Source organism: Macadamia integrifolia, chromosome 10 (genome assembly GCF_013358625.1).
Source record: "Macadamia integrifolia cultivar HAES 741 chromosome 10, SCU_Mint_v3, whole genome shotgun sequence".
Lineage (NCBI taxonomy): Eukaryota > Viridiplantae > Streptophyta > Magnoliopsida > Proteales > Proteaceae > Macadamia > Macadamia integrifolia.
In genome coordinates this window covers 16,951,742-16,965,461 of record NC_056566.1, presented here as the reverse complement: position 1 = coordinate 16,965,461, position 13,720 = coordinate 16,951,742, and the positions used below count along the sequence as shown (strand labels likewise).

The 13,720-nt window shown below is 35.8% G+C and overlaps 1 protein-coding gene across 1 annotated transcript; it reads right to left on the bottom strand.

The window, feature by feature from the left end:
- Positions 1-3,043: 3,043 nt before the first annotated feature.
- Positions 3,044-10,805, bottom strand: LOC122092116 (protein CUP-SHAPED COTYLEDON 3-like). The gene is made up of 3 exons (XM_042662433.1): positions 10,391-10,805; positions 5,024-5,289; positions 3,044-3,676 (listed from the first exon to the last, which is right to left on the bottom strand). Exons 1-3 carry the CDS (start codon positions 10,557-10,559, stop codon positions 3,263-3,265), a joined length of 849 nt encoding a protein of 282 aa, XP_042518367.1. The 5' UTR covers positions 10,560-10,805; the 3' UTR covers positions 3,044-3,262.
- Positions 10,806-13,720: the final 2,915 nt, after the last annotated feature.

Here is a 13,720-nt window from a genome sequence, read left to right as displayed (position 1 = left end):
GTTAATAAACAGGCCAAGCCGGTTGTGCACCCGACGAGCTTTCCCCTTGCACCATGTACTATCTATTATAAACAGGCCGGGCTTAGGCCTGACCTGTTTAATAATCGATGCATGTCGAGCTGGTCTTTAAATAGTCAGGTTCAATCGATCGAACTAATGTGGGCTTGAGATTGATTCTCCTAAATTTAAGTATACCACTAGCATATCTAGCCTTTCCCCAATAAGAAAACATACCAAGTGAGGCTAACAAATTTCACATATTTATGTGTATTTCCTACACTTACAGCTTAGAGAAGCTATATGAGCCGTAAACATATGCCTTTTTACTTGTTGCCATGTTAAGGTTTATCAACGATTTTCCTCAGCACCCAATCGGAAAAAGCCTATTTCTTGTTTGAACTATGAAGTAGTTGTATACTTGAAAGGTCGTTAGTTATGCCGTCTTTCCAAAAGCTAGCAGGTCAACCAGACTAGAATAGAAGTGATATAAAGGACTTTTTCAAGGGAGGGAGAAAAGAGATAGACAGGGTTCAAGGTTTACCGACAGCATACCAACCTTCTCCCTAAGAGGAAAAAAAAAAAAAAAAGGCTGAATATGCTACTGATAAACCCAAATTTGTGCATATATCTCTCCTTCACCCCTTGACAAAGTCTCCTATATCCCTCTCATCCTTTTATTGGTTGAGCGACTAACTCTAGGAAAACCGATAGCGTATCTAAACTCTTCCCAAAAAAAAAATTTAACACCAAATATGAAGTTAGGGAAAGGAAAAAAAAAAAGCTACCAGATAGTGTTGGACATGCCCAAACGCATGGGGAAGTGAAACTAGGCTATGAAAAGATGTACCAATTCTACTTCACCATGTGTTTAGGCATATGCAACACTCTTGAAAAATGTTCTTTTTTTCAGTTAGTTATGAGAGAAGAACAGACACACAACCTATGCACTAATGGTGGCACGAGATAGGGCATGGCACATAAGCAGTGTGCCAACCCTTTCCCTAAAATGTTATTTTTAAAAATATAAAATTGACGTATGAACAATTTAGATTGGTCTACGAATAGACCCATAGTTAGATAATGAGATCGAGATCATAAGACTCATAATGCAAGATGGTTCACAGGGAAAGAGATGGGAAACGTTAAGGTCATGTTTCGTAGCATTATGTGGGAGTGTTTCTAGTGTTTTTTTACTCCACAGGAATGCCAAACATCTCTCTCTCTCTCTCTCTCTCTCTCTCTCTCTCTCTCTCTCTCTCTCTAATCCTATAGTCTTCTTGTACTTTGGGAATGAACTAGGTATGCTGGAATTTATTGAAATGTCACAATCCATTAATTTCTCAATGTGAAAAGGTTCTCTGAGCCATTGGGGTAGGCTGCTCTTTAGTCTATGATACTGTTTTGTGGCATCTTATTAAGGCGTTGCTTTATGTCCCTTGATCAAAAAACCCTCTCCCTTTCTTAATATTGGATCTTGATTTTAAAAGTTACATACTTGGTATTAAAATTGTGAGGTCACAAAGATAGATGTTATGGCTATCTCAATTATATTGACTCAGACCTGGTCAAAAAATCATTTGGGTTCATGTATCTTTCAATCGTCCAAATATTCATGTACTCCCTTTGGTAATCCTTCATTTTTTCTTTTTTTTCTAATACCTTAGCTTATCTCATGGGTAACCTACCTTGGGGCTACGTACCTGTCTTTGTCATCTCGAGAAATATGAAACTTGTGTATACAAGCCAGCCTCCCCTCTTCCACATACTTGGCCTGAGCTTTTCTTGATAATAATACAAAGAGAATTTTAAGGCCTAGGACATATTGGGTTTGAGACTAGCCAAATCAACTTGGCTGAAGCCCCTCAAGACTAAGCGTATGGGCTGGCTGGCTACCTGCCAATGCTTATTAAATGCTAAAGTTTCCTAAGAGCCCATCACATTTCATGTTAGGGCTACTTAAGCCCATATTTGTTGGACCTCATCTCTGTGGCCTCTCTTGCATGGTCTTCCTTGCTAACAATTGATATCCCCTGCAACCAAGATCAGTGGCCACAGGGAGGTTGCACATAGGATGCCACAGACTAGTTTTTTTTTGGGTGAAATCATATACTAGTTTAGGTTTAGGATTTAAGTCTTGACATGGTACTGGATTGAGCCCAATTCTACTAATATGATGAACTTGGGGCTTGGGTTGGGGCCCAATGAGCCCAAGCATTTGAGAGAATCCTCCAACGCCCAAGAAAATATCACAGGCTTAGGCCTTAGAATGATACTGAATCCAATATGACGGTAATGATCAAGATTTTAAAGGAGGGGAATCGTTGTCAGGCTGTGTGGTCCCTATACAAGCATGGGGACCAATGAGAACGTGCATGAGGGTATTCAATAGTTGTGGGATTTTCATTTAATGGGGGGCATTGCTTGGTTGGGGAAGTCTTTTTGCCCCTTCTTATGTCTGAGTGCAAGCTCCACGCAGCCTGACAATTTTCTGTCTCCGAGATTTCAAATACAATTTTCACTAATAGAGAGTCACATTTTCATCCAAATCCTCTCCGTATATTTCTAATAAGCCTTGGAAAGCATCTGAACTGGGTTTGAAATTTTGAATCACCTTGGTAGCACATTTGAGGCCACTCACAATGGGATTAATTTAGCTTTCTGGTTAATCCACTAATGACCTGATCCAGTGTTCTTGAGAGGTTGGCTAGACTAGGGGGAATAGTCAGGCCGAAGGCCTGGAAGCTTCGTTTATGAAAAAAAAAACTACTAAACGCTTCATAATTTTTTGGTGACAGTAATACTTAGATGTTGAGTTACAATAATACTACTTGATTACCTTGCTGTGACAGCCAATATATGCCTTGCCTGATGCAATGGCACCAAAATTGTTCTTAAGAAAGATCTTTCATCTCTCCTCCTTGGCATAAATTTTTTAGCTCTGTTGTAAGAAAATTACTGAATAAGAATAAGATAGGCTTTGGAAGTACAGATCAGTTCATCAAACTAATTTCCATCTCCACCAGGAAGAACTGGTAGAAAAGATTTAAAATAAATAAAAATGATTGATATATTTTCATTTTGTAATTTACAACATAACATAAATATTACAAACCCCAAAGATAATAACAAACATTTTTTTTCTTCTTATAATTACAGAAACAAATGAAAATGCATGAACAAATGAAATGGGGTAGGGTTTATATTAAATTTAATTATTATCAATATTATACTTATTCATCCTCTCATCCCTTCTTAACCCAATCTAGATAATAACCATACTATCATAATCATCAAATTTCATGTCCTCTAAGCTTGAAGCAGCCTCTTCATTCCTGAAGTTGTGATCTTCCAAACCCATATCAAGTAAAAATCCATACTCATCACCACTTCTAGAGTGAATCTCAAAGAAGGGTTTGTTAATGATCTCTTCCTGTGGAGAATTGGAATTCAATACTGCTAAATTTAGCAAATTGTGGTCTTGATGGTGTAGGAATTGAGGGAATGGGTTGATTTGTTGGGACCCATATGGAAGAGGTTGGTAAATGGGAGGAGATGATGATGTGGAGAAATTTGGAGGAGAGGCTCTGGTTGATGTGTCAAGTTCATTTTCCAGGGTAGGCATCTCCATGCGCTCTCCCTTGCCTTTGTAAGTGACTCTGCACAGTACCCAATCTTCCTGCATACCAATAAGTTCAGACATAAAATATATTAGGATCCTTTGTCGGACAATCTCACCCTTTCATGTATGAAATAATTAGAGTGTGTCAGAAGGAGAGAGAACGTTCATGTTTGAGGCCAATTTGGTATGATACTCGAACCAATTAGTGGTCACTTTGGGGTAACAAACCTAGTTAACCTATAAAGGGTGAATGTTTCCATATATGGATCACTTTCTTAATGTCCCACATATCTGCTACATGATAGATCAGATATTTCCAAATTTTGTGAATAGGTAGATCCCAAGATCCCTTATTTACAAATAAAGTTCATTGAATCAGATCAGTCTTCCACATTATAAAGTAAAGAGAACCTACATTACCGATGGGGGCATGAGAAGGGGATGTCATACAATACTTTATCAACTGAGGCCCACGTATCAAGGGGAGAGAATGTGACATGACGGTACACACTTTCACTGTGCACAACCTTTTGTTGGGGCATGCATGCCACTAGCTATTTTTGACCTAGGGGCTCAAGTACTAATGGGGGAGGGGACTAGGATGGGAGAGGCATGGAGGTCATTTTCAAAGGGGAGGGAGGGAGTAACATGCTATGCACCTACGTGCCCAACCTTTTCCCGTTAAAATAAAAATATAAAAATCCAAAACTATGTGACAATGCATACTAGTGGTTGAAATATCGTAGATGTGATGGATGTAGGCCAAGTTAGAGGAGGGTATTGAATGAACTAAGTTCTGAAATTTGACCATGACTAATCTATCCAATGGTTGGAACTAACACATCATCTATCCATGCGACACAATAGAGGTGGACCATTAAGGAAACCCATATAAATGTAGATCTAATGAGCAGGTGGGTTCAATAAAATGAGGTTCAACCCATGGAATCAGTGCATGGTATCGGATTAGGTATTAGCTATCACAAAATCGACGTGCATCGGTCCAGATCAGACAGTTTTACCCTCTTACCCTTGATCCATACCATACCACTAATACGAGTTCACTCTGATATCAGGATTCATGGTTAGCAATACCGTTATGGACAACTCGTTACTGATACCTCAAACCATGGTCCAACCTGAACCCAACCCAACCCAACCTTACCCAACCCAACCCGTCGATAAGGGACCTTCTAGAAGACAAAAATTCCAGCCCAAATGATTCCTTGGGGTCCACAAGTGATTACACCCACGACCCAATCCTCCCAATTTTGGCCCATTCACCAAATTATTGTAACATGGGACTTCCATGTCGGCCTTTAATTAAACTGTACAGAGTACAGAGTACAGACCAGTTTGTGTGTGTGTGAGTGCGTGTGAGAGTGATGGTAAGTGGTAACTGACCTTAGGAGGCAAGAATGGGTTCTGCTGACGAAACTCATGCATGATCCAACCAGTCTTAATCCCATTTGGAGCTCTATTGCGATAGAAAACCAAAGTCTTCCTCATCCCTACAATTGCATGGGAGATGGGTTCATGCACCGGCCGATCCTTTCCGGTCGCCTTCCAGTATCCCGACATCGTCGCCCGGTTGGTTCGCAGTCCGGTCGCGTATTTCCGGTCCCGGAAACTGAAGAAGTACCATTCATTAGCTCCCAGCTTGGCCACATCTGTAACAAACCCACACACAAGCTTTAGTTCAGAGGTAATCAATTCTAGTTTTAATCTCTCTCTTATAGTTTAAGCTTCTCATTATTCTCTTCCTATTGAGTGAGAGAGAGAGAGAGAGAGATCTGTAAGAGAAGATACTTTGGAGTCTTAAGGCTTTTAGAACTATCAAAATGGCTTACAGAAGTACTATTAAATGAGATTAGGAGGAATCATAATCTTTATATGAGTCAAGAAGCCAAAAGCCAAGGATCAAAGATGAAGATCTAGTGAGAGAAGATAATCACTTTAAAGGGATGGTCACATCAAGAGAGATTTAATTTGCATTTTAATGAGAACAATGATTATGAAAGTTTATTCACTGTGGCTTCATATTATTGGATATTAGATTTAGGAGACTTTTGTTTCAGTTTATTTTAGGATGGGATTTACTTAATATGAAGGACTAAGGTCTTATGGACTCCTTGATCATAGGTGTTGTGATTACATATATATCTCTTAGCAGCTGGGGCTTCAAAGACGAAGGAGTTAACTCAGAACATGGATGTACAAGACCATGCATCTTATCCTATGGCTGGAAGCATGGTAGGTTGAGCTAGCACATGATAGGTTCTTTATCTTGGAGTAGACATAGATATAGACAAAAGGGATACATCAATGTGTTTGGATGGGTGTCTGGTAACAGTGAAGGGCATTTTGAATTTTTTTTTTTTTTGGTAAAATTTTGAACTTTCATCATATAGGAGAAGTATGAACCCTTGATCAAGGATAAAATAAACCTTTCTTCTAGACAAAAAGATCTAACATTATCCTCAAAGTGGCTAAAGAACAAGTTTTCTCCTAGACAAAAAGAAATAACATAATTCCTCAAAGTGGCTAAAGAACAAATCAAGCTGAGCTTGTAGGGATAATATTTTTTTTATTTTTTAATATTTTGTATATTTTGGCCACATTGTAGTGTAATGTAAAGTTATTGTCTCAAAATTATGAACTGGTAGGCGGTGGGATTCCCCGATGTATAAGAGGGTTGTAGGTAAATTCATAGTCGATGTGGGACTAAACTCCCAATACTCCCTCACATGTGTGAGGTACATACTGCCGACACATATATATGGTGAAAAACCGACATTAATACCATCATGTAAAGTTTCCTCCCAAAAACTTGAAGTATTAGCTGAAGGGACCCCCATATGTATAAGGGGCTGTAGGAAAATTAGTAACCAATAAGGGACTAAACTCCCAACATGCATGACTGTTGTTGTGTCTAGGTTGGAAACACAACTAGAGATTGATTGGAGATACTATACTCCGCTGGGGGGAAGCAAAAGAAGAAAGTGAATTCTTTGAAAATAAAATATGGGTTTACATTAGGGTTTTTAAGAGTGAATGATTGAACTTACGATCTAATGTTTCCTCCCCCATCCAACTAAAGTTAAAAAAATAATGATAATAATAAAATAAAATTGCACCAATTTGATTTGTATAGGTTGCTAAACATGCATAAAATGATTAATATATTTTTCTTAACTGTCAATGCATAAGAAAAATTATTGGGCTGGTACCCGGTGGTTATGAGTTCTCTCTATCCTTTTGTATTCTCTTTGGATTTGCTTTATAGCTTGATTCGACTGTACTATTGTAGGGATTGGCCATTGTTTTGTTGTGGGCTTTTCTTCATTTATTTATTTATTTTTTCCCTCTTCCTTCTTCTATATTATTCTTTCTTCCATTTTTCGGGGGCAATAATTTTTGGGCTTTATTGAATATATTAATCATTTACTAAAAATAAAACAATAATTAGCATTAAATAAAATTTGGATTGAGAACCAGATATCTTGGTAATACTACTTTATCTCTAGCTCTCGCACAATTCAATCAATTTTTTTTTTTTTAATACTATTCAAGTTTTTGAGGTGCCCAAATTATTCAACTAATATTTCCTTTTTCTAATGCACATTTTTTTGTTAATTAACATTGATTGGTTCTTAGTAATACCAAGTAGTAAATATGATCTCCTTTGGCATATTAGTAATATGTATCTTTATCTATAAAATAGCTACTCGATTTAATTTCTTTTATGTAATTCTATTATTATGATTTTAGTATATTAAATTTAAATAATCTAATTACTTAAAAGTAAATAAAGGATTGTACTAGTGCTAGTGCTAGTATTAGTAGGAAAGGAATGAAGGAGGGCACCGGATCCTCTCTAGTGCCATGGGAGGCCCAACATGTATCTAATGGTTGGGATGACTTGGGCATGCAGCTCAACACACGAGCTTGCACCCCCAAGTTCTCTCATCCTTTGGATGCTCGGTAGGCCTCCAATGATAATGGAGAGAATTTGAATCCATGAAGGAGTGCTCTTTGGTATTCCTTTCTCTCTCTCTTTCTCTCCCCCAACTATTCTATCTTCCATAACTGTGGTTCTACAAAAAATATAAATAAATAAATTACTATGGCTACTTCTATCCATAAGAAAGTATTTTTGTGGGAAAATAAGAATTGAAGTTGGTTTAAAAAATTTTAGACATAGGAAGATCAAACTTGTAAAGTATTTAATCCAAATCCAAGAAAAACTAAAAGGTATTCTAATCCAAGAATATTTACAATAGGGTTGGTTTGTTAAAGGGCATTGCAGTCGACAGTCTAGCTAGGTAAAGTATCTACCAAATAACTATGGCTGATAACAGAATCTTCTACTTGAAAAAATTGTTAAGTCTCAAATTGTAGTCATCATGGAATGAAAAGTTGAATCATATCACTACATGCCTTGGAAGGTTAACATTGCTTGACATAATCAAGTCTGGCATCCAAAGGTTGTTATGGCCATAATCTCATCATTTTCACTGATATAATCTTAGTCAAGAGGCCAGAGAAGTATGAGTGCTACTCTTTCAAAAATATGGCAAAAAGGATTTATGCACATGGTAAAATAACCTCAACACCTTCTCAAAAAATCTTTTATTTTTTAAGGGAGAAGGTTGGGCATGCCACTAGCTTTCTTGAAACTAGCAGCTCAACCAATGGGGGAAGGAGAGACAGTTCCATAGGCTAGGCACCCGGTAGCGTGTCCAGTCTTTTCTCATCTTTTAATTTAAAAAAAAAAAAAAAAAAAAATATGACTCATAATGCAAAAGAAAGTCCAATACAATGGATTTCTTATAGTTGATGTGGACGATGAATCATGCAGTTTGGCGAATCCAAACAATTTGATCAATCATTTTTTGACTTTGCCCAGATAGTTTGGGATATAAATTAGGATTACACTCCCACAAACAAAATGAAAATGACTTGTTATCATGTGAATCATGTCTTAATGGTTCATTTCATAGCTCCATAGCTAACTATATAGCTCGTAACTACTTGCAGCTCATTTTATTGATTATGAAAACCTCATAAGGGCTAAGGGCTAGAGATATCATTTAAAATATAAATATATAAATATATATATATATATATGTATATATATATATATATATATATATGGATACGTGATTATGAAGGTGGATAGTAGTGTTTAAATAATTATAATCAATCAACATGACAAGGACAGGTCATGTAATTAGCTAGGTTCAAGTTGTAACTCTTTTTTATTATTATTATTATTATTATTATTATTATTATTATTATTATTATTATTATTATTATTATAATATATTCAATGAAGCCCAGATTCTCCCCCTTCCAAAATGGAGGAAAGAATAAAGAAAAATAAAAATACATGCATAGAGAGAACTCGACAACAAAATCAACACCGAATCAAATTATTGGAAGAGAAATCCGAAGAGGAAACAAAGACAGAGCGAGCCCAAGGCAGCTAAACATGAAGGCCTACCCTAGAGAACCAAGCCAACTCAAGATTCATGTGGATTTGGATAGATCAACCCTACCCACTTGCATTATTGGTCCCTATACCTTAATAAAATCCCACATTATTTATAATTAATTAATATTCTTAGCAAGATATTTAAACATATATGCCTAGTCCAATTATTATTTAAAAATTAAAGGATCTCTACTAACAAGATTATAAATTATACGGGGATCTATGGATTCCATATCAAGTATTTCTACTACTTTTAAATAATTGAATCAAATTTGGATATACCTAGATTCTTATCAAATTTCTTAGGGGAATACTTATAAAAGAAAAATTAACGAGAAGAGGTCATCCCTCATCCCTGATAATTTGGCCACGAAACTATCTATTATTTTAAGAAAGAAAAGAATCTCTATGACTTTTAGTGTACATAAAAGATTACTTTTGTCTTCATAGGTCACAGGAAATTTGAAGTATCCTTCCATAGGCCAAATTTCTTTGTCTTCCTTTGTACGTATACTATTATTATAATCTAAATATTAACCACACAAAGCTTGGTCTCTAAACCCTTCTTCGTCTTCTCACTAGCTCACCTCCTAAACCACCACTTTAGCTATAAATAGAAAATAAAGAAAGAAAAGAAATATGAAACTATCATACTTCCATGATTTCATTTCATTTGCACTAAATGAATGATGAAATTTCTAGAAAACCCATTTGATAGATCTTTATTTGAAACCAAGCACTATCATATAAAGATAAGTTTGGAAAGCTAAACTAATAAGAACTCAGGAGAGAGAGAGGAATCTAGACATTTGAAATTTCTGTGGCTATAAGCCTGGGTACCTGAAAAGTTTCTTTATGTCCACTGATATCCTTCTAAGTTTTAGTATTTTCCAAAGTATCGTTTCAGATTTCATTTCTTTGGCTGTAAGCCTGACAACAAGATAATTCCTACAACTCGGGTAGCTGCAAAATTTTATCCTCAAGACATGCACCTACCACTGTGTGGAGAGCACGAAGTACCTCTGTTGTATGAGTTTCTCTCTCTTTCTCTCACATATACCCAACCACCCTGGGTTCCCAAAAAACCACACACCACACACAGTGAATGGCTTTTGTGTATCAATCCTGTGCTTGTAATGTTCAACCATTAAACTGGGGTAGCTTAAAATTTAAATTTGATTTTATAGAGAGAGAGAGAGAGAGAGAGAGAGAGAGAGAGAGATTTTGATGGAACACCACGAAATGGAAACAAGCAAAGGTAAACTGTCACTGACCTGGTAGTTGCCAGGGCTCACATGTATGCAAGTCCACTTCCACCATGGTTCCTTTGGAGACTCTTTCATTAGCAATCTTTTTGTATAGATAGTGGCAGACCAACTCTTCATCACTAGGGTAGAATCTGAACCCTGGAGGCAGTGTAGCCTCAATGTCCCTCAAACTCATCTGTGCTGTTTTGGAGGGAAAAAATACGGCCAAAGAAGGTGATTGTGTTTTGAGTTTTAAATGCTAAAAGTGATACACTGTCAGGAGTTCTTGGGAGTAGATAATCTAAAAGAACCTTAAAAATCCTCTGGTTGGGGTTTTGGGAATGTTATATAGATGACAAAGTCTTAAGTATAGCTATTGTTTATATAATATATACCTCCTTACAGGTCAGGAGTCCCCAGAAAGATTCTAGTTGCTTATATGCTTCTGGATTATAATATAAGAGTTCAAGAAGAACCACAAGCACAAGAAATCAATTATATACTATGATCTAGGGAACGACAGCTTTGGAAAATAATTGGTATTTAATAAAACAAAACGTCCAAAATTCAAAAACCCCACTTCTTGTCATTGTTTTATGATTAAGATAATTTTGCTAAATAATCTAATTAAGACATAAGTAGCTTTCATATTAGATGTTAGGCAACCCAACTTATTGTCCATTGATTAAAATGATTGGGATTCTGATCTAAGAAAAATCTTGATCATGGCCCATTGAAGAGTTGATATAGATCTTATTAGGATGATGATTACTGCCGCGCGGCTACATGTTGGTGAACCAATGAATTATCTCTACTGCTACATATTATAATCTTTCCCTTCCTATAAAAAGAAAAAAAAAAAGAAAAAGAATATATATATATATATATCAATTCTCATACAGCTTACGTGTGGAGCAATAATTCATTCAATGTGTGTGGACCAGCTCTAGCTAGGTACTGATAAGCTTTAGAATGTCAGCCTGGAGTAGTATGGCCCAAGCCAAGCTCCCTTTTTTATTGTGTGAAAGCTCAAGCCAAAATCCAATTACTTAAAAAGAAGTAAAACCATATGTGATAGTCATTCCTTTCCAAAAGTTCAAAATAACTACTCATAACAATTAAAAAGGGTATGATCTTACCATGTTCACATATAATTAAGAATAAGTACCCAAAAGAAATTTCATTAAGAATCATAGCAGATAGGTAATCAAGAAAAGGAAAGAAAAGGGTAAAGTTTGATTAGATAGAAAGATTAAGAGAAGCTTTAGTCATTACAAGACTTGCTTTCTAGGATAAACCACTAACAGTTCTACAATAAGCTATTAAGAGGAGATACTAAATGATTTGACCAAAGGTCCAAAATTTTCAATTAGTATTTAAGTGGTCCTCAACTTGTAAAATGTATTAGCTTACAAAAACTACCACATAGCCCACAAATCATATATTATTGACAATATTTTTTATAAAAATTCTCATGCACAATATGTGCTTCAATCCCGGGTCCATCATAATTTTTTATTGAGGAATAAATTTTTGAATAAGAGAACATAAATTATTGGTAGTGATCAATAATGAAAATAAAGACAAGAGAAGTTGTCATATTGTGCATCAATATGAAGATTGATTACAACAAATAGGAACCATATATTACAGACAATGACTTGAAATGTGAGGTTCCTTATGATTGGAACAAGAAATGATAATAATGGAGCTCAAGTTTCACTTGAATATGATCGAACAACACCTAATAAGATTTTGAATGTGGATTAAAAGGTTCAAAGCATTCTCCCTTTTTTTTTTTTTTTTTTTTTTTAACAAGGAGGGTGGCTTCAAAACTTTTGGTTCCCACCCTTTAAGAAGATTTGACACTATCTCATAAAACTTGCTTCAACTGGTCAGGAATTGAAGCAACCATGGTATACTCCAAAGTGTACTGTTGGAGTTCAAGCTATTTTAATCCTCTCGGTGGATATAGTAATATAAGATTGGGACAACATGTGGAGCCATGCATTAAGAGATTAAATTATTGAGCTGTATTGCCTCAAATTGGGAAAGAGAATCCAATGATTGAATAGAATAATTGTGAATTCTAGGGTTAGGGTTTCTCTTGGGGAGGTTTTGTTAGGTAGGTGGGAAGTGATGTTGTAGCATAAGTCACGTCTTCACGCAAGCCCTTCTCATCCTTTCGAGTGTACCTTTTCTATCTTATCAACTCCCATAAGTTACGGGCTTTTCCTCTGCAATTCACAGAGTTCTATGGGGTAAGGTGGGTCAATGTCCTAGGTCATAGTTTGTGTGAAACAAATGTTTTCTAGGTCTCTAAGAGTGGTGATGTGGCATTCTATAATATGTTCTTTCTTGTCACCTCTTGCTTGCTTTCTTGTGAATTTCCATATCATTTTCACTAAAGTTTCTTTTTTTTTTTTGGTAATTCCTTTACAAGCCGCAAAGGAGCAAGTCAACAGTTACATCACAGGGGCAAGGTAGAGCCCCCCCCACCACCCCAAAAAAAAAAAATTTCCTTCTAGGCATTATTATGCTTAGGCTGCTGTTTGGTAATGTTTTAAAACGTTTTTTTCATTATATGGAAATGAAGAAATGAAATAAAGCACTTGGTGTAATTATGGTGTATTTTATTTTTTTGGAAACAAAAAGTGAAAAAAAAAAAGATATTTTGACACGGAAACTGAAATTTCTATTTTTGACACGAAAATTGAAATTTCTGCTTTTTACACGGAATATTGTTTCTGGAACAGAAACGTTACCAAACGCAGCCTTAGTGAATTGTAATGTTTTACTATTTATCACTTTTAATACATGGGATATATGGGTTAATCCATGTAATAGAGGATCTCATATACATATTCAAAGTAAAAAAGGAAAGTTGTTTAGACTTGATTCAAAGTCTTAGTAAAATTACCAATGCCATCAAATCGAGATGGATATAAAATACAAAATAAAAAATGGCACATTTTATAATTTTAGTTACTTGTTCTACTCTTTTGAAGCTGAAGTTGTACCAATGAGATGCTTGTCTGGTCCTCTATCACATGAACTTAACCCATATTTTGTCTTGTGATAAACAGTTTAGTGTTATGCTTCACTAGGTATAGTGAAAAAAAAGAAAACCCTAAACCTCCTTTATCGTAGTTTTATTTTATTGGGTGCAATCCTCTATCCGAAGTTCAAAATGAGTTTGAATATGGAAACAATACGGCATGACACAAAGTTAGTCCTTCACGAAAGCTTTTTTTTATCTAATAAGAGAGCATGCATCCACCCAAAGATAAGAAAAAGAAAGTATACTTCACTAGGCATAATGATGAAAAAGAAAACCCTAAACCTCTTCTATCCCAT